Consider the following 20,721-nt stretch of genomic DNA (forward strand, 5'->3'; position numbering starts at 1 on the left):
GCAAGATAAAACTTATATTTTAGTCATACATTTAAGACTGTAGGCATCTCTGCTTAGCTAACATGCATCCATGTAAGCAATCATATATAGAAATAATTGCAAGCAACAAAAATAAAAGTGATTTAGATATATTTATTGTGGAAGCTTAGCTACATGTTTATAAGTAAAGACTCAGGCTGTGTGGAGCGCAGCAAGCTTTTGAGGTAACTCCACATTAAAAAAGTGCAGTGTGTCCTTTTTCAAATCTCGACCTTCTGACTGCTTTAATCCCAGGTTCATGTAATTTTTATCATTGTCATACACAGGCCAGTGCACCACTCCAGGTCCATTTGGTGAGCTGTAAGAAAACAACAAAGTCATTATTTAAACAATCCCATTATAGAAAGTCATTATTTGATCCGTTTGATAGACCTTTAAACGGGCACAGACAGATCAAAGACGTTTTTTGTTTTCTAATCTTTTTAGTTAATTCATTTTCTTTTTTGTTAATGTTTTACAGTTCTGTTCTTAAACTGATAAAATCCCATACAGTACTGAATTGCTAGATTAGCAGTGATGAATGCATTTGAAAATGAATGGTGCATTATGTAATTCAAATGACTAAAGGAACTAACAAACCCTAATGTTCAAACCCTAATCATCCTTTAAGTTATAATTTTAAGGGATATTTCAAGTGGAGCTATATTGTAAGCCTTTCGAAGCATGAAAATGAAAATGTTTTGGATGTAAGGTCTGACAAGTTTAAGGACCCTAATTAAATCTTCATAGCTGCTAAACAGATTTTATAACTCAGATATATAACTCACCCACTACGAATAAAATTAGCCCAGTATGCCATGACAGTCCTGCATAGTTGGTTTTCCTCCTCGGTGGGTGTGCCTGTGGATGATGAAGAATAAAGATTGCCACAAACACTGCCGCAAATACATTTGTGATTGCAAACGTAGTTATTCAAACGTATTCAGTATTATTCTTTAAAGTTAACAATCCAGTATAATTCTCCAAAGGTCACTATGCATGTTTAGGATCTGCATACCTATGACTTTGGGATGGTCATTCCAGAAGCAAGACCCAAACACAAATCCAACATCATCAGCATGGTCAGACTTTACAAAGCTAGGTCTGAGATTTTTAAATAGACTGGGCCCATGCTGGAACTCATACAAATACACAGGCACCCCAGCATCTGTGAATATATGACATAGAATAATCAAAAAGATGTATCAATGATAAACCCTTGCTGGCTGTACAGCCTTTGCAACCAACCTCTATGGTAATCTGCAGTTTTCAAGACGCGGATCACCATAAAAACATCTCCCATCATTTCAGTAAATGCATCGCGAATGTCCTCCGGAGTTTTAGCGTCTTTTAAATATCTATCTATTATGATTTCATTAGCCCCTGGTACCTACAGAAAAAAAAGATGACACATAGACAGCTATTTACTATATTTGTGCTTTGCCCACTGGAGGGAGACAAACCCTAGCATGGCTGCACTAATCCAAAGAACTTATCCAAGTATGAATTCTGGAATATTTAAGATTTTTTTTTTAAATAAATAGGGAAGAAAAAAAACATTTACTGGGTTGAACAGGTCCAACACTGCTTTTACTGCTTCTCTATTCATTCCTTTCTCCCATCCTGGTGGAGCAAAAGCCTGAAAATTGAGAACAACATACTGTATGAGTTTAGCTTGGGTCTCACTATGCACATATGAAGTGATATAAATGTTTATTATATTGTGTAGTAATCCAAAAATGTAATGATAGGTGTTTGATATCTGTTTGTTCAAAGATAACTAATGTGCTTTCGCTATATACAATTCCATGCAAACATTATTTCTTACCCCAGGGAGTAACCATCCAAATTCATGGTTTGTTATACCCAGAAGAACTGGAACTTTCTGAAAGTCTTTGCTTTTCAGCAACTTCTCTGCTGTGTCTTTAAGGAATTCCCCATCAACCGTCGCTCCAAGGAAAGCTTTGTGCTAAGAAAGTCAATTGTTTTTGGAAATTAATTCCTGTTTTTATAACAAGCAATGTAGTGCTTTAGCGTAAGCACCTAAATTCTTTTACAAAGATGAACTACCTTGATTGTTGCATTAATGATCTGTGTCTCAGTCAGTTCCTTTAAACATTTGACCAGCAGTTCAGTAGATTCAAAGTCACACTCAGTAACATTTGCCACTCTCTAAAAAAGATCATAAACAAACATTTCAATTAAAATGATACATTAGATTATTTAATAAAACACACATTTACTGTTGTATTTTTCAATCTACCTTGGCAGACACCAAAGGATTGACGGAGAAATCTGTCAAGGTTGCAACTCCACTCTGAAAGACTGCCCGATGAAACAAACCCTTGGCCATGGGAGACAATGTCTAACAGAACAAAAGATTTCTGTTGAATAAATCCTTCTGTAAAACCTTTATATTTAATTAACAGAAAATTAAAAGTTGCCTTAGAAAATGTGTGCAGTTTTAGTCACACTATATTAAAGGTTACATGACCAACCACAGTCACAGTTTACTGCATGAATGATGCAAACAATTTAAAGAATGTGCACAGTCTCTGATGGGTCTCACCAGCAAAGAGGTACTGATTCCACCTGCAGATTCCCCAGCTATGGTAACAGATTGTGGATCCCCTCCAAAACTCTCAATGTTTTGTTGTACCCACTGTAAAGATGCAATCTGGTCTAGGAAGCCCCAGTTTCCCTTTGCATGCTGATCTCCTGTGCTTCAATCAGAAAGCACAGAATTTTTAAAAATATTTTTAAAAAGTCCAAATTGCATGACCTCTTTTAGAAATGTTTGTTAATTCAAACCCTCTTTATTATAGATAAATACCTGAAGAATCCTAAGATTCCAAGTCGGTACTGAATGACAACCACAACTATGTTCTCATAAGCTGCCAATGAGGATCCATCATATGTGGCAGCTCCGCCTAAGACTAACCCTCCTCCATGAATCCAAACCATGACCTGTTGGTTTGCATAGATCTGTCTGTTAAGGATTTTGTTGGAGAGGTTTGGGGAGCTAATAATTAAACACAAGCTAACTGTATTACAAAATACATTGAAAGCAAACAGTGTTTGTTTTTACAAAGTGCTGCCTTCTAGGTTATAAGTCGGCATATTTTAACAGGTGGTAAACATGTAAAAAAAAAATACTACACAGAGAGAAGTCATTCTTCTGTACTCACTGGGAGTTTTTCTGATTCTGATCTTTGAGAAGGAGTGTAAACATTTAGATACAAACAGTCCTCTGAAACTCCAGGAGAGATGAAATCCAAAGACATGGCTTTTGCAACCATTTCGGTCATTTTTATGTCTTGAAGACACCTATATTGCCACAAGATAAAATTCGAGTTTAAATAAAAATAATAAGATTTAGTTATTTTAAAAGATTGTTAACATGACCTAGAAACTAAATGCAATGGTATAAGTGCACCAAACATGAACTCAAGAATAATAGTCTAAAGTAATTTAGCTGAATATATTCTGTACTGCAGTATAATAGTATACAGGTGTATATCTATATATATATATAGACATACTTACATGGCAGGGTGTTGGGTTGCATCTCTTATGCCTTTCCATCCCTCTACAGGTTTAGGTGCAGCCAGGCGGAGAGGGCCAACAGGTGGTTGGGCATAAGGGATCCCTATGTATTTCTCAACCACTTTATCAGATCCTTTAACTTTCAAATATTGCCCACGTACACTGCCATGCTTCAGAACGACCACTGGCCCGGTGTCTGCACATAATGAAATGATTTATTTTGTTAATCATGATTGGATCCTTTTTGAAAGTTGCTGCCTTTGGATAAAAATGTCTGTGCTAAATGCCTAAATGTAAATGTACATTAAATGATTGAGATGTCAAAGTATTTTGTTGTTTTCCAGGTGTGTGAGATTATTTACCGCCAAACTGTAAAACCAAGACCAAAGCCAAACGCCATCAAAAACTGTTATTAAAACAAACAAACAAACATAAATTTCAATACTTGCCTGTCTCTGTAGGTGCAGTCCAAACAGGGACCAGTGCCAAGCACAGGCCAAGCAAAACGCTTTTTAACATAGCTGTTACTCAGTGAAATACTACTAACAGACTGATCGCTCAAATGAAAGAAGACCTTAAAAAAACAATCACGCAGGGCTACTTACAAAACATCGCCCTTTAACCTAACCCTTCACAACCCAAAAACAAAACTGTTTTCTGTGTACACAATCTGCAGAGCAAACTCCATTCAGTGAAACATTGAACTCACTCCCACATAATACTGTAAACTCTTAATATTGTAAAAATCTTTACATACAACATACATTATTGAAATTTATTCAACAGAGAGCTGCTGGTAGGATGCTTCTAATATTTTATATAAGTGCTGTAGGCCTAATATCGGTTTATGTATATTTGAATGTAAATAATTTATTAATTTTACTTTATACCACGGGTCTGTTGAATGCTGTATTCTGATTGGCTGATAGATGTTCCTTGGGTATGCATTAATTTCTGATAACCGCACACCTAACTTGTCAAATGTCTTAAAAATAGGCACCAGAGCAATGTTTGTGGTAACCGTGGTATAAGAGGAATAATTGACTTTGAATTATTTGAAAATAATGCACATGGCGGTGTAACGATGTAAACTTGTGCATTATTTTCTTATAATTCAATGGCCTGTCGTCAATTATTCCTTACACAGCTTATACAGACAGATTTAAAAACACATTAGGGGGGGTTTCCTGGACAGGGATTAGACTAGTCCTAGACTAAAATAAATGTAAGAGCTGTCCAAACTGAAAACAACTTGCACTGACATATCTTAAAATACATCAGTGCTCCTTGTTTTGCCTCAAAATGCACACAGGTAATGTTTTTAGTTAGACATGTTTGTTAAAACTAGTTATATTTTTCTAATTAAACTAAGGCCTAGCCGTGCTTAAGCTAATCTCTGTCTGGGAAACCTCCCCTATACATTACAGGTCTAATCCTGCCTAAACTTCACAACTATAACATCACAATAAGTAATTGTTACAATTGTTACACTGCAGGTGTGCATTATTTTCAAATAATTCAAAGGAGTCAATTATTCCTCTTATACGGTTACCACAAACATTGCTCTGGTGCCTATTTTTAAGACATTTTTAAGACATTTAAAAGGCTAGGTGTGCGGTTTACAGAAAAACAATCAACACCCAACATTCCTCAGCCAATCAGAACAAAGCACCCAACAGGCCCGTGGTACAAAAATGATTATATTACATTTCTGTTTTAAAATGTGTAATCAAAGCTTTGTTTTTAATTCTGTTAAATCTGTCTCATCATGGCCTGCAGTTAAATTGAAGCAGACAAATGATTCTCTGCTTGACTCAAGAGGACCGCTTGTTTAAGGACTTAGAGTCAAGCAAAACTACTAATGTAATAATGATGATAATCAAGACAAATCCAAAAGCTGGAACTCCCAAAACAATGCTTAGCAATACTCTGAATTACTGCAATACCAAATAATGCAGAATGTGGAAATATAGAGCTTAAGGAAGTAAGATTGATCTTCTTTCTGTGTCAGGTTCATGGTGGCACCATAGATTTCTTCACAGAAGAATTTAAAACAATTACTCCTTCTGCAGTAGGGCTTTAAACATTGTCTTTGGCATCGTTTTAAAATAGTGCCTGTCAAAATACCAGTCTTATCAAAGACAATGCATAGGGCAAACTCTTTTCAATGTAATCTCTTATAACTGGTACTATTTATAGCCTTAACAGCAACTGGATTGTTCTATACTGCTGTAATAATAACCGTAATGTGGTGTGTTACTTAGCATTTAAGTTGGAGTCAATAGAAATATATTTTTATATATATCCAAAAACTTAACACATTTTTTATTGTTAGTCAAACAAAAAGATGTGAGCAGTGAGTCAACCTCAATCAGGAAATGTGAAAAAATTGGAATTGAGCCCATACATTTTTGCTTATGGATAAAAAATTTGCCAAACAAAATAAAAAAGTTAAATAAATACTCTTTAGATTTGTTGTCAGAGTAATAGCAGATAGTATCTCTCAAGCTAAAAGATTGTGCAAGGATAGGTGTTTTGTTTAAATGAGAGTACAAGTCTAGTCAAAATTTCTGAACAAACTTACAAGAATAGAATAAATGTATAAATGTTTCCTCTTCATTGCATGGATGATCCAGGTAAAGCTTCGTTTCTTCAGTGCGTTGCGCTTTCCAGGCTGCCTGCTGCCGGTCGAAGTGTGCGCATGCGCACAACATCAGCAGCGTTGGAAGGGAGACCCAGTGACGTCACTTCTCTAAAACGTGACAGTATACTGCGCATTTTCGCTGTTTACACAATGTTTTACTCTTTTGCTGATGTATCTAAATAATGTGTATTTTGTTAGATTGAGAAGAAAAGTTGAAACATGTGCTTTATAAATGTTTATTCACCACGAGCCCAAAATTGTTTATATTTTACATCCAGCTATTTTCCACAATATTCAAAACTATTCAATAGCACAAAATGAAGTATGTGCATTTTACAGTTACCAAAATGACGCTTTAAGCAAGTTAAAACTTATATTTTAGTCATACATTTAAGACTTTAGACATCTCCATCTTCACACTGCAGGTGTCATCCATCTTCACACTGATCTTCAACAGATCACTGGAGCTGTGTCATCCCTGTACCCAAGAAACCAAAAATCACTGGACTAAATGACTACAGACCTGTTGCTCTGACATCTGTGGTTTTGAAGTCATTTGAGAGACTGGTGCTGGCCTACCTGAAGGACATCACTGGACCCCTCCTGGACCCCCTGCAGTTTGCTTATCGAGCAAACAGGTCTGTGGATGATGTAGTCAATATGGGTCTGCATTATATCCTACAACATCTGGACAAACCAGGGACATATGCACGGATCCTGTTTGTGGACTTCAGTTCGGCCTTTAACACTATTATCTCGGATTCCCTCCTGAATAAATTGACCCAGCTCTCTGTACCCACCTCCATCTGTCAGTGGATTACCAGACAGGCAGCAGCTAGTGAGGCTGGGAAAACTCACATCTACGACCCTCACCATCAGCACTGGAGCACCTCAGGGCTGCGTTCTCTCCCCACTGCTCTTCTCCCTCTACACAAATGACTGCACCTCTAAACACCCCTCTGTCAAGCTCCTGAAGTTTGCAGACGACACCACAGTCATCGGTCTCATCCGGGACGGAGACGAGTCTGCTTATAGACTGGAGGTCGAACAGCTGGCTGTTTGGTGCAGTCTTAACAATCTGGAGCTGAACACGCTCAAAACAGTAGAGATGATAGTAGACTTTAGGAGAAACCCCCCTGCACCCTCCCCACTCAGCATCATAAACAGCACTGTGGAGGCAGTGGAGTCATTCAGGTTCCTGGGCACCATCATCTCTCAGGACCTGAAGTGGGACAATCACATTGACTCCACTGTGAAAAAGGCTCAGAGACTGTTCTTCCTTCGTCAGCTGAGGAAGTTCAACCTGCCACAGGCGCTGCTGACACAGTTTTACTCAGCTGTTATCGAGTCAGTTCTGTGCACTTCTATAACTGTTTGGTTTGGGTCAGCCAGCAAATCAGATATTAGAAGACTGCAACGGATTGTCAGAACAGCTGAAAGGATTATTGGTGTACACCTGCTCAACCTTCAGGACTTGTACAACCCCAGAGTAAAGAAACTGGCAGGTAACATCATCACAGACCCCAGTCACCCCGGACATAACCTTTTTGCACTACTGCCCTCAGGCAGAAGTTACAGATCTTTTTGCACTAAAACATGTAGGCATAAGAGCAGTTTTTTCCCCAACGCTATCTCCAGCTTAAACTGTTAAACATAGCAATTACCCCTGTTTAGTATTCACTTTTACTGCTGAGAGTAAATTCCATGTGTATATATATATATATATTCTATTCATCCTGTTGTATATACAATACAAATCTCTATGTCTCTGATCCAAATGTATACCACATTGGTATTATTATTTCTTTTATTTTACTTACTTATTTGTTATTACTTACTTTCTTAGTTTTACTTTTAAAATGTTCCTTCTGTTCTCACTTGATATGTATGTATGTACCAAGAGCTCCTGAAAACCACAACAAATTCCTTGTGTGCTTGTGCACACCTGGCAAATAAAACTCATTCTGATTCTGATTCTGATCTCTGCTGCAAAATAAGCTTTTTACTTTTAGCTAACAGGAATCTATGTAAGCAAATATAGAAATAACTGCAATAGCAACAAAAATTAAAGTGATTTAGATATATCTATTGTGGAAGCTTAGCTACATGTTTATAAGTAAAGACTCAGGCTGTGTGGAGCGCAGCAAGCTTTTGAGGTAACTCCACATTAAAAAAGTGCAGTGTGTCCTTTTTCAAATCTTGACCTTCTGACTGCTTTAATCCCAGGTTCATGTATTTTTTAGACTGGTCATACACAGGCCAGTGCACCACTCCAGGTCCATTTGGTGAGCTTTAACAAAACAACAAAGTCATTATTTAAACAATCTCATTATAGAAAGTGATTATCTGATCAATTTGAACTAACAAACCCTAATGTTCAAACCCTAATCATCCTTTAAGTTATTATCTTAAGGGATATTTGCTATATTGTAAGCATTTTTGAAGCCATATGTTTAAAAAAAAGACTTGATGCTTGTTTACTGAAAATGTTTTGGGTGTAAGGTCTGACAAGTTTAAGGATCCTAATTAAATCTTCATACCTGCAAAACAGATTTGATACAATAGTATAGCTGAGGTGTCCATGTACAATCTGATATATAGCTTAACTCACCCACTACGAATAAAATTAGCCCAGTATGCCATGACTGTTCTGCATAGTTGGTTTTCCTCCTCGGTGGGTGTGCCTGTGGATGATGAAGAATAAAGATTGCCACAAACACTGCCGCAAATACATTTGTGATTGCAAACTTAGTTATTTAAACTTATTCAGTAGTTATTCTTTAAAGTTAACAGTCCAGTATAATTCTCCAAAGGTCACTATGCATGTTTAGGATCTGCATACCTATGACTTTGGGATGGTCATTCCAGAAGCAAGACCCAAACACAAATCCAACATCATCAGCATGGTCAGACTTTACAAAGCTAGGTCTGAGATTTTTAAATAGACTGGGCCCATGCTGGAACTCATACAAATACACAGGCACCCCAGCATCTGTGAATATATGACATAGGATAATCAAAAAGATGTATCAATAATAAACCCATGCTGGCTGTAAAGCCTTTGCAACCAACCTCTATGGTAATCTGCAGTTTTCATCACGCGGATCACCATAAAAACATCTCCCATCATTTCAGTATATGCATCGCGAATGTCCTCCGGAGTTTTAGCGTCTTTTAAATATCTATCTATTATGATTTCATTGGCCCCTGATACCTACAGAAAAAAAGATGACACATAGACAGCTATTTACTATATTTGTGCTTTGCCCACTGGAGGGAGACAAACCCTAGCACACCTCCACTTATCCAAAGAACCTATCCAAGTATTCGAATTCTGGAATATTTAAGAATATTTTTTTAAATAAATAGGGAAGAAAAAACAAAAAACATTTACTGGGTTAAACAGGTTTAACACTGCTTTTGCTGTTTCTCTGTTCATTCCTTTCTCCCATCCTGGTGGAGTAAAAGCCTGAAACAAAATTGAGTAAAACATACAGTAGCCTATGAGTTTTTGCTTGGGTCAAGTGATAGAAATGTTTATTATATGGTGTAGTAATCAAAAAATGTAATGTTAATAATGATTTTATAATTCTGTTTGACAGCTGTTTGTTCAAACTAATGTGCTTTCGCTTATTAGGCTACAATTCCATGCAAACATTATTGCTTACCAAAGCGAGTACCCATCCAAATTCATGGTTTGTTACACCCAGAAGAACTGGAACTTTCTGAAAGTCTTTGCTTTTCAGCAACTTCTCTGGTGTCTCTTTAAGGAATTCCCCATCAACCGTCGCTCCAAGGAAACCTTTGTGCTAAGAAAGTCAATTGTTTTTGGAAATGAATTCCTGTTTTTATAACAAGCAATGTAGTGCTTTAACATAAGCACCTAAATTATTTTACAAAGATGAACTACCTTGATTGTTGCATTAATGATCTGTGTCTCACTCAGTTCAATTAAACATTTGACCAGCTGTTCAGTAGATTCAAAGTCACACTCAGTAACATTTGCCACTCTCTAAAACAGATCATAAACGAACATTTCAATTAAAATGATACATTAGATTATTTAATAAAACACACATTTACTGTTGTATTTTTCAATCTACCTTGGCAGACACCAAAGGATTGACGGAGAAATCTGTCAAGGTTGCAACTCCACTCTGAAAGACTGCCCGATGAAACAAACCCTTGGCCATGGGAGACAATGTCAGCAGAACAAAAGATTTCTGTTGAATAAATCCTTCTGTAAAACCTTTATATTTAATTAACAGAAAATTAAAAGTTGCCTTAGAAAATGTGTGTACTTTTTATATTAAAGGTTACATGACCAACCACAGTCACAGTTTACTGCATTCATCTGTGATGCAAACAATTTAAAGAATGTGCACAGTCTCTGATGGGTCTCACCAGCAAAGAGGTACTGATTCCACCTGCAGATTCCCCAGCTATGGTAACAGATTGTGGATCCCCTCCAAAACTCTCAATGTTTTGTTGTACCCACTGTAAAGATGCAATCTGGTCTAGGAAGCCCCAGTTTCCCTTTGCATGCTGATCTCCTGTGCTTCAATCAGAAAGAACACACATTTTTAAAAATATTTTTAAAAAGTCCAAATTGCATGACCTCTTTTAGAAATGTTTGTCAATTCACACCTTCTTTATTATAGATAAATACCTGAAGAATCCTAAGATTCCAAGTCGGTACTGAATGACAACCACAACTATGTTCTCATAAGCTGCCAATGAGGATCCATCAAATATGGCAGCTCCGCCCTTGTCTAACCCTCCTCCATGAATCCAAACCATGACCTGTTGGTTTGCATAGATCTGTTATGGATTTTGTTGGAGAGGTTTGGGGAGCTAATAATTAAACACAAGCTAACGGTATGGTTACAAAATACATTGAAAGCAAACAGTGTTTGGTTTTACAAAGTGCTGCCTTCTAGGTTATAAGTCGGCATATTTTAACAGGTGGTAAACATGTAAAAAAAATACTAAACTGAGAGAAGTCATTCTTCTGTACTCACTGGGAGTTTTTCTGATTCTGATCTTTGAGAAGGAGTGAAAACATTTAGATACAAACAGTCCTCTGAAACTCCAGGGGAGATGAAATCCAAAGACATGGCTTTTGCAATCATAGCGGACCTTCTTAAGTCTTGAAGACACCTATATTGCCACAAGATAAAATTCGACTTTAAATAAAAATAATAAGATTTAGTTATTTTAAATGATTGTTAACATGACCTATAATGCAATGGTATAAGTGCACCAAACATGAACTCAAAAATAATAGTCTAAAGAATCTGATTGGCTAAGAGCTATGCGATATTGTGCTGATAACGGCACTGTAACCGCTTCACCTTTCGTATCATTCTAGTGAATGGAGGTCCTAAGCAGGCTCATCTCTGAATGGAAAAACACAGACGCCCTGTTTTGAATCCCTCTCCGTGTGTCTCATTAGTTTACTAGCTCATAAATCAGTCTGTGAATCCCCAATCGGAAGTTATTATTCCGTCAAAGATCAGCGCTCTTGGATGTTACATTAAAGTTAATGGGAGAAATGTCTTGTCACATCGTGTGGACGATTAACGCTTGGAAAGAGGAATATAAACACTCGTTTTTCTGGAGCTATATTTCTTACGCGAAAACACTGTGGAACTGCAGGTAAGCACCGCAGCTTTTAAATGTGGACATTGATCATTTACTTTATCGTGACGTGACTATTAAAACATGTTATGAGATATCGCCACTGGTATATTTATAAGCATGCATGCAAAAACATCTCTCTGACACTTATAAAAAAACGTTTTATATAGTACTGACAAGAACAAAGTTTAATAATAATAATCGAGTGCTCGTATCGCGTTAAGAATAAATGAGAAAGCAATAGTAATGTTATACAAGTATAGTTTTATTAACTTTTACCTCGCGCAAAAACAATAACAACACAAAAGACACTAAATATGAATAAAAAACAAGTAATAGTTTGATCATGACACCAATTACTGCTGATTTGATCTCATTTGACGATCATAAAAAAACAAGGCTGACATTAGAGCCAGGGAATCCCTGTCAGAGATGTAGCCCAGAGAGGGCGGTGGTCAGCGGGGCGAGTGAACACTGACGTCCGCTCATGCTTTGGTTCTCATTCGTACCGAATCTCACTTAGCAAACGTTCAAACAGGCGCTATCTTTACTAATCGACTGCAGATTTAAATATAGTACATATACATTCTCAACTGAACTAATCATAAAACTACACTTTGTGACCAAGAAACGGTAATATAAAGTAATGGCTTTTCCGTCCATTGAGTTGTTATGAGCTTCAAAGCAGCCGAAAGTTTTACCTGTCATTCTGGCCGCCCTCAAATCCGTGGCGGAAGAAGTAGTTCTCAAACAAAGAGGTTTTTAAAATAACTCTGTTGTTGTTTTCTAGTTTTCGTTTTTCAAACGTGTGCCGTCGAACTGTTGTATAATAGCAATATCGCTCTCTGAGTCGTGTGATATAGCTCTATATCATCACGGCTGTGATTGCCTACGGCCTCGTGCCTCTGGCCTAATCACATCCGTGATGATATAGAGCTATATCACACTCCTACTCGAGCGATATTGCTTAAATATATATATATATATATATATATATATATATATATATATATATATATATATATATATATATATATATATATATATATATATATATATATATATATATATATATATACTCACATGGCAGGGTGTTGGGTTGCATCTCTTATGCCTTTCCATCCCTCTACAGGTTTAGGTGCTGCCAGGCGGAGAGGGCCAACAGGTGGCTGGGCATAAGGGATCCCTATGTATTTCTCAACCACTTTATCAGATCCTTTAACTTTCGTATATTGCCCACGTACACTGCCATGCTTCAGAACGACCACTGGCCCAGTGTCTGCACATAATGAAATGATTTATTTTGTTAATCATGATTGGATCCTTTTTGAAAGTTGCTGCCTTTGGATAAAAATGTTTGTGCTTAATGCCTAAATGTAGATGTACATTAAATGATTGAGATGTCAAAATATTTTTCTCAATCAACTGTTGTTTTCCAGGTGTGTGAGATTATTTACCCTCAGCTGTAAAACCAAGACCAAAGCCAAACGCCATCAAAGACTGTTATAAAAAAACCCATAAATTTCAATACTTGCCTGTCTCTGTAGGTGCAGTCCAAACAGGGACCAGTGCCAAGCACAGGCCAAGCAAAACTCTTTTTAACATAGCTTTTACTCAGTGAAAGACTACTAACAGACTGATCGCTCAAATGAAAGAAGACCTTATAAAATCAATCACGCAGGGCTACTTACAAAACATCGCCCTTTAACCTAATCCACACAACCCAAAAACAAAACTGTTTTCTGTGTACACAATGTGCAGAGCAAACTCCATTCAGTAAAACATTGAACTCACTCCCACGTAATACTGTAAACTCTTAATATTGTAAAAATCTTTACATACAACATACATTATTGAGATTTATTCAACAGAGAGCTGCTGGTAGGATACTTCTAATATTTTATATAAGTGCTGTAGGCCTAATATCGGTTTATGCATATTTGAATGTAAATAATTTATAATGTATTCTGATTGGCTGATAGATGTTCCTTGGGTATGCATTAATTTCTGATAACCGCACACCTAACTTGTCAAATGTCTTAAGAATAGGCACCAGAGCAATGTTTGTGGTAACCGTGGTATAAGAGAAATAATTGACTTTGAATTATTTGAAAATAATGCACACGGCGGTGTAACGGTGTAAACTTGTGCATTATTTTCTTATAATTCAATGGCCTGTCGTCAAGTATTCCTTACATAGCTTATACAGACAGATTTAAAAACACATTAGGGGCGGTTTCCTGGACAGGGATTAGACTAGTCCTAGACTTAAATAAATGTAAGAGCTGTCCAAACTGAAAACAACTTGCACTGACATATCTTAAATACATCAGTGCTCCTTGTTTTGCCTCAAAATGCACACAGGTAATTTTTTTAGTTAGACATGTTTGTTAAAACTAGTTATATTTTTCTAATTAAACTAAGGCCTAGCCTGGTTTAAGCTAATCTCTGTCCGGGAAACCGCCCCTATATATTAAAGGTCTAATCCTGCCTAAACTTCACAACCATAACATCACAATAAGGAATTGTTACAATTGTTACACTGCAGGTGTGCATTATTTTCAAATAATTCAAAGGACCGGAGGCAATTATTCCTCTTATACGGTTACCACAAACATTGTAAAAAATTTGCCAAACAAAATAATAAAGTTAAATAAATACTCTTTAGATTTGTTGGCAGAGTCAGAGTAATAGCAGATAGTATCTTTCAAGCTAAAAGATTGTGTAAGGATAGTCTAGCCAAAATTTCTGAACAAACTTACAAGAATAGAATAAATGTATTAATGTTTCCTCTTCATTGCATGGATGATCCAGGTAAAGCTTCGTTTCTTCAGTGCATTGCGCTTTCCAGGCTGCTGTAACCAGTCGAAGTGTGCGCATGGGCACAACATCAGCAGCGTTGGAAGGGGACCCAGTGACGTCACTTCTGTAAAACGTGACAGTGTACTGCGCATTTTCGCTGTTTACATAATGTTTTACTCTTTTGCTGATGTATCTAAATAATGTGTATTTTGTTAGATTGAGAAGAAAAGTTGAAACATGTGCTTTATAAATGTTTATTAAGCACAAATTTGTTTATATTTTACATCCAGCTATTTTCCACATTATCCAAAACTATTCAATAACACAAAATTAGGTATGTGAATTATACAGTGACCAAAATTACGCTAAGCAAGCTAAAACTTATATTTTAGGCATACATTTAAGACTTTAGGCATCTCTGCTGCAAAGCTTTTTACTTTTAGCTAACAGGCATCCATGTAAGCAAATATAGAAATAACTGCAATAGCAACAAAAATTAAAGTGATTTAGATATATCTATTGTGGAAGCTTAGCTACATGTTTATAAGTGTAATGACTCAGGCTGTGTGGAGCGCAGCAAGCTTTTGAGGTAACTCCACATTAAAAAAGTGCAGTGTGTCCTTTTTCAAATCTTGACCTTCTGACTGCTTTAATCCCAGGTTCATGTATTTTTTAGACTGGTCATACACAGGCCAGTGCACCACTCCAGGTCCATTTGGTGAGCTTTAACAAAACAACAAAGTCATTATTTAAACAATCTCATTATAGAAAGTCATTATTTGATCAATTTGATTGACCTTTGCAGAACTGGCACAGACAGATCAAACACGTTTTTTGTTTTCTAAGCTCTTTAGTAAATTCATTCTTTTTGTAATGTTTGTTAATGTTTTACTGTTCTGTTTTTTAAACTGATAAAGTCCCATACAGTACTGAATTGCCAGATTAGGAGCTCTTGTGATCATCAGCATTGATGAATGCATTTGAAAATGAATGGTGCATTATGTAATTCAAATGACTAAAGGAACTAACAAACCCTAATGTTCAAACCCTAATCAGCCTTTAAGTTATTATCTTAAGGGATATTTGCTATATTGTAAGCCTTTTGAAGCCATATGTTTAAAAAAAGACTTGATGCTTGTTTACTGAAAATGTTTTGGGTGTAAGGTCTGGCAAGTTTAAGGACCCTAATTAAATCTTCATAGCTGCTAAACAGATTTGATACAATAGTATAGCTGAGGTGTCCATGTACAATCTGATATATAGCTTAACTCACCCACTACGAATAAAATTAGCCCAGTATGCCATGACTGTTCTGCATAGTTGGTTTTCCTCCTCGGTGGGTGTGCCTGTGGATGATGAAGAATAAAGATTGCCACAAACACTGCCGCAAATACATTTGTGAACTTAGTTTTTAAAGTTATTCGGTAAGGTTATTCAAACTTATTCAGTGGTTATTCTTTAAAGTTACCAGTCCAGTATAATTCTCCATAAGTCTCTATGCATGTTTAGGATCTCCGCAGCATACCTAAGGCTTTGGGAAGGTCATTCAAGAAGCAAGCCCCAAACACAAATGCAAGATCGTCAGCGTGGTCAGCCTTTACAAAGCTAGGTGTTTGTTTTTTAAATAGACTTAGCCCATGCTGGAACTCATACAAATACACAGGCACCCCAGCATCTGTGAATATATGACAAAGGATAATCAAAAAGATGTATCAATAATAAACCCTTGCTGGCTGTACAGCCTTTGCAACCAACCTCTATGGTAATCTGCAGTTTTCAAGACGCGGATCACCATAAAAACATCTCCCATCATTTCAGTATATGCATCGCGAATGTCCTCCGGAGTTTTAGCGTCTTTTAAATATCTATCTATTATGATTTCATTGGCCCCTGATACCTACAGAAAAAAAGATGACACATAGACAGCTATTTACTATATTTGTGCTTTGCCCACTGGAGGGAGACAAACCCTAGCACACCTCCACTTATCCAAAGAACCTATCCAAGTATTCAAATTCTGGAATATTTAAGAATATATATATTTTTTAAATAAATACGGAAGAAAAAACAAAAACATTTACTGGGTTGAACAGGTTTAACACTGCTTTTGCTGTTTCTCTGTTCATTCCTTTCTCCCATCCTGGTGGAGTAAAAGCCTGAAACAAAATTGAGTAAAACATACAGTAGCCTATGAGTTTTGCTTGGGTCAAGTGATAGAAATGTTTATTATATGGTGTAGTAATCAAAAATGTTATGTTAATAATGATTTTATAATTCTGTTTGTTCAAACTAACGTGCTTTCGCTTATTAGGCTACAATTCCATGCAAACATCATTGCTTACCAAAGCGAGTAACCATCCAAATTCATGGTTTGTTACACCCAGAAGAACTGGAACTTTCTGAATGTCTTTGCTTTTCAGCAACTTCTCTGCTGTATCTTTAAGGAATTCCCCATCAACTGTCGCTCCTAGGAAAGCTTTGTGCTAAGAAATTCAATTATTTTTGGAAAATAATTCCTGTTTTTATAACAAGCAATGTAGTGCTTTAGCGTAAGCACCTAAATTCTTTTACAAAGATGAACTACCTTGATTGTTGCATTAATGATCTGTGTCTCAGTCAGTTCCATTAAACATTTGACCAGCAGTTCAGTAGATTCGAAGTCACACTCAGTAACATTTGCCACTGTCTAAAACAGATCATAAACAAACTTTTCAATTAAAATGATACATTAGATTATTTAATAAAACACACATTTACTGTTGTATTTTTCTATCTACCTTGGCAGACACCAAAGGATTGACGGAGAAATCTGTCAAGGTTGCAACTCCACTCTGAAAGACTGCCCGATGAAACAAACCCTTGGCCATGGGAGACAATGTCAGCAGAACAAAAGATTTCTGTTGAATAAATCCTTTTGTAAAACCCTTATATTGCGTTAACAAAAAATAAAAGTTGCCTTAGAAAATGTGTGCACTTTTTATATTAAAGGTTACATGACCAACCACAGTCACAGTTTACTGCATGAATGATGCAAACAATTTAAAGAATGTGATGTGTCTCACCAGCAAAGAGGTACTAATACCACCTGCAGATTCCCCAGCTATGGTAACAGATTGTGGATCCCCTCCAAAACTCTCAATGTTTTGTTGTACCCACTGTAAAGATGCAATCTGGTCTAGGAAGCCCCAGTTTCCCTTTGCATGCTGATCTCCTGTGCTTCAATCAGAAAGCACAAATTTTTTTTTAAATATTTTTAAAAAGTCCAAATTGCATGACCTCTTTTAGAAATGTTTGTTAATTCAAACCCTCTTTATTATAGATAAATACCTGAAGAATCCTAAGATTCCAAGTCGGTACTGAATGGCAACCACAACTATGTTCTCATAAGCTGCCAATGAGGATCCATCATATATGGCAGTTCCACCCATGACTAACCCTCCTCCATGAATCCAAACCATGACCTGTTGGTTTGCATAGATCTGTTAAGGATTTTGTTGGAGAGGTTTGGGGAGCTAATAATTAAACACAAGCTAACTGTATGGTTACAAAATACATTGAAAGCAAACAGTGTGTGTTTTTACAAAGTGCTGCCTTGTGCCTTCTAGGTTATAAGTCGGCATATTTTAACAGGTGGTAAACATGTAAAAAAAATACTACACAGAGAGAAGTCATTCTTCTGTACTCACTGGGAGTTTTTCTGATTCTGATCTTTGAGAAGGAGTGAAAACATTTAGATACAAACAGTCCTCTGAAACTCCAGGGGAGATGAAATCCAAAGACATGGCTTTTGCAATCATAGCGGATATGTTTATGTCTTGAAGGCACCTATATTGCCACAAGATAAAATTTGAGTTTAAATAAAATTAATAAGATTGAGTTATTTTAAATGATTGTTAACATGACCTAAATGCAATGGTATAAGTGCACCAAACATGAACTCAAGAATAATAATCTAAAGTAATTTAGCTGAATTTATTCTGTACTGCAGTATAATAGTATACAGGTGTATATCTATAGATATCATATATATAGACATAATCACATGGCAGGGTGTTGGGTTGCATCTCTTATGCCTTTCCATCCCTCTACAGGTTTAGGTGCAGCCAGGCGGAGAGGGCCAACAGGTGGTTGGGCATAAGGGATCCCTATGTATTTCTCAACCACTTTATCAGATCCTTTAACTTTCGTATATTGCCCACGTACACTGCCATGCTTCAGAACGACCACTGGCCCGGTGTCTGCACATAATGAAATGATTTATTTTGTTAATCATGATTGGATCCTTTTTGAAAGTTGCTGCCTTTTGATAAAAATGTCTGTGCTAAATGCCTAAATGTAGATGTGCATTAAATGATTGAGATGTCAAAATAGTTTTCTCAATCATTTGTTGTTTTCCAGGTGTGTGAGATTATTTACCACCAAACTGTAAAACCAAGACCAAAGCCAAACACTGTTATTTAAAAAAATAACATAAATTTCAATACTTGCCTGTCTCTGTAAGTGCAGTCCAAACAGGGACCAGTGCCAAGCAAAACTGTTTTTAACATAGCTGTTACTCAGTGAAATACTACTAACAGACTGATCGCTCAAATGAAAGAAGACCTTAAAAAAACAATCACGCAGGGTAACTTACAAAACATCGCCCTTTAACCTAACCCCTCACAACCCAAAAACAAAACTGTTTTCTGTGTACACAATCTGCAGAGCAAACTCCATTCAGTGAAACATTGAACTCACTCCCACGTATTACTGTAAACTGTTAATATTGTAAACAAAAATATTTTAACATACATTACTGAGATTTAAACAGAAATGCAAACAATTTACCTTTGATATATTAAACAAATATATTAAACTTCAATATATCATAGTAACTTCAAAGAAACAAACAAAAAGATTTCAAAGCAATGAAGCAGCAGATTTTGTGAAAATGAATATTTGTGTCATTCTCAAAACTTTTGGCCCCGGCTGTAGGCCTACTCTGTACAAATTTTGAAGTGTTTGCTACAATGCTTATGGCAGCCTCGAATTATTTACAAGTACCTTTATTCAACCGAGAGCTGCTGGTAAGATGCTTCTAAAATGTGATATAAATGCTATAGTATCAGTTTACATATATTTGAATGTAAATAATTTATTAACTTTACTATAGCTTATACATACAGATTTAAAAACACATTATATATTAAAGGTCTAATCCTGCTTAAACTTCACAACCATAACATCACAATAAGTAAGGAATAATTGACAACGGGCCATTGAATTATAAGAATATATAGCACCTATAAAGCACCTATGAAGAACCATACGGGGGTGATATAGCACCACTATAGCACCAAATATGGTTCTATATAGCACTATAGGGTTCTACACAGGTACACAGGTGCTACATAGGTGCTATATAGCACTTAAAATGGTTCACCTATTGATTATGAGCCAGTGAACCGCTTTTGGTGCTATTTAGGCAATGCTTTACACCGCATAGGTGTGCGGTTTACAGAAAAATAATCAACATCCATGGAACATTTCTCAGACAATCAGAGTAAAGCATTCAACAGGCCCGTGGTATAATAATTATTATATTACCTTTCCGTTTTAATAGGTGTATCAAAGCTTTGTTTTTAATTCAGTTAAATCTGTCTTGCAGGTCTAATCGACATAAAAATTAATTTGTTCCCACTGCAATCAAAGCTTTAAAAAGAGACAAAACACTGTGAACTGCCATTGTGTCTTTTATGTATTCATTTTCATATTTTTTGATTTTATCATTTGTTTTTAATATATGGGTCATTCTACAGAAACATTCACTTTTGGTATGGCAAGATGTTTTTAAACGTTCACTTTTGGTATGGCAAGATGTTTTTAAATTGATTTCTTTTTCTAACAATTAAACTTATTATTACCACATTATTAGATTACTCTTTGACTTTATGAGTACACATAAATGACAGCTTAATCATAATGATTTTTATTTTTTGTGTGCATGTACTTAAAGACTGCATACACCATGTTTTTTGTCACTGGTGTTACCTTACTTCTTTAGCAATATTAAAGGTGTTTATAAAAAAAAT

At 36.2% G+C, this 20,721-nt stretch overlaps 3 protein-coding genes across 3 annotated transcripts; all 3 read right to left on the reverse strand.

The window, feature by feature from the left end:
* Positions 1 to 114: 114 nt before the first annotated feature.
* LOC129419285 (fatty acyl-CoA hydrolase precursor, medium chain) lies at positions 115 to 4,170 on the reverse strand. The gene is made up of 13 exons (XM_055174373.2): positions 4,014 to 4,170; positions 3,565 to 3,760; positions 3,207 to 3,345; positions 2,852 to 2,985; positions 2,588 to 2,741; positions 2,282 to 2,383; positions 2,089 to 2,190; positions 1,847 to 1,987; positions 1,583 to 1,657; positions 1,267 to 1,408; positions 1,037 to 1,186; positions 807 to 879; positions 115 to 337 (listed from the first exon to the last, which is right to left on the reverse strand). The coding sequence occupies exons 1-13, from the start codon at positions 4,081 to 4,083 to the stop codon at positions 172 to 174; spliced, it is 1,644 nt and encodes a 547-aa protein (XP_055030348.2). The 5' UTR covers positions 4,084 to 4,170; the 3' UTR covers positions 115 to 171.
* A 4,103-nt stretch (positions 4,171 to 8,273) lies between these two features.
* LOC129419283 (fatty acyl-CoA hydrolase precursor, medium chain) lies at positions 8,274 to 13,544 on the reverse strand. The gene is made up of 13 exons (XM_055174371.2): positions 13,384 to 13,544; positions 12,932 to 13,127; positions 11,230 to 11,368; positions 10,878 to 11,011; positions 10,613 to 10,766; positions 10,312 to 10,413; positions 10,119 to 10,220; positions 9,877 to 10,017; positions 9,603 to 9,677; positions 9,281 to 9,422; positions 9,051 to 9,200; positions 8,820 to 8,892; positions 8,274 to 8,498 (listed from the first exon to the last, which is right to left on the reverse strand). The coding sequence occupies exons 1-13, from the start codon at positions 13,451 to 13,453 to the stop codon at positions 8,333 to 8,335; spliced, it is 1,644 nt and encodes a 547-aa protein (XP_055030346.2). The 5' UTR covers positions 13,454 to 13,544; the 3' UTR covers positions 8,274 to 8,332.
* A 1,607-nt stretch (positions 13,545 to 15,151) lies between these two features.
* Positions 15,152 to 18,850, reverse strand: LOC129419286 (fatty acyl-CoA hydrolase precursor, medium chain). The gene is made up of 12 exons (XM_073853638.1): positions 18,693 to 18,850; positions 18,337 to 18,475; positions 17,978 to 18,111; positions 17,713 to 17,866; positions 17,428 to 17,529; positions 17,235 to 17,336; positions 16,993 to 17,133; positions 16,732 to 16,806; positions 16,406 to 16,547; positions 16,176 to 16,325; positions 15,924 to 15,996; positions 15,152 to 15,373 (listed from the first exon to the last, which is right to left on the reverse strand). Coding segments are annotated over exons 1-12 (1,380 nt in total). The 5' UTR covers positions 18,695 to 18,850; the 3' UTR covers positions 15,152 to 15,207.
* Between the last annotated feature and the right edge of the window lie 1,871 nt (positions 18,851 to 20,721).

The sequence above is a fragment of the Misgurnus anguillicaudatus genome, chromosome 15, assembly GCF_027580225.2.
Source record: "Misgurnus anguillicaudatus chromosome 15, ASM2758022v2, whole genome shotgun sequence".
NCBI lineage: Eukaryota > Metazoa > Chordata > Actinopteri > Cypriniformes > Cobitidae > Misgurnus > Misgurnus anguillicaudatus.

What these genes read in the sequence shown, in the direction of transcription:
- LOC129419285 (XM_055174373.2), bottom strand. Translation starts at nt 4,083, where the DNA reads ATGTTAAAAAGCGTTTTGCTTGGCCTGTGCTTGGCACTGGTCCCTGTT. An exon ending in ATCCTTTGGTGTCTGCCAAG is followed by an intron (nt 2,191 to 2,281) that starts GTAGATTGAAAA and finishes GATCTTTTTTAG; the next exon opens with AGAGTGGCAAATGTTACTGA. An exon ending in TGTTGGACCTGTTCAACCCA is followed by an intron (nt 1,409 to 1,582) that starts GTAAATGTTTTT and finishes TTTTTTCTGTAG; the next exon opens with GTACCAGGGGCTAATGAAAT.
- LOC129419283 (XM_055174371.2), bottom strand. Translation starts at nt 13,453, where the DNA reads ATGTTAAAAAGAGTTTTGCTTGGCCTGTGCTTGGCACTGGTCCCTGTT. An exon ending in TCATTAATGCAACAATCAAG is followed by an intron (nt 10,018 to 10,118) that starts GTAGTTCATCTT and finishes TGACTTTCTTAG; the next exon opens with CACAAAGGTTTCCTTGGAGC. An exon ending in TGTTAAACCTGTTTAACCCA is followed by an intron (nt 9,423 to 9,602) that starts GTAAATGTTTTT and finishes TTTTTTCTGTAG; the next exon opens with GTATCAGGGGCCAATGAAAT.
- LOC129419286 (XM_073853638.1), bottom strand. An exon ending in GTATTAGTACCTCTTTGCTG is followed by an intron (nt 17,530 to 17,712) that starts GTGAGACACATC and finishes TTTGTTCTGCTG; the next exon opens with ACATTGTCTCCCATGGCCAA. An exon ending in TGACCTTCCCAAAGCCTTAG is followed by an intron (nt 15,997 to 16,175) that starts GTATGCTGCGGA and finishes CATCATCCACAG; the next exon opens with GCACACCCACCGAGGAGGAA.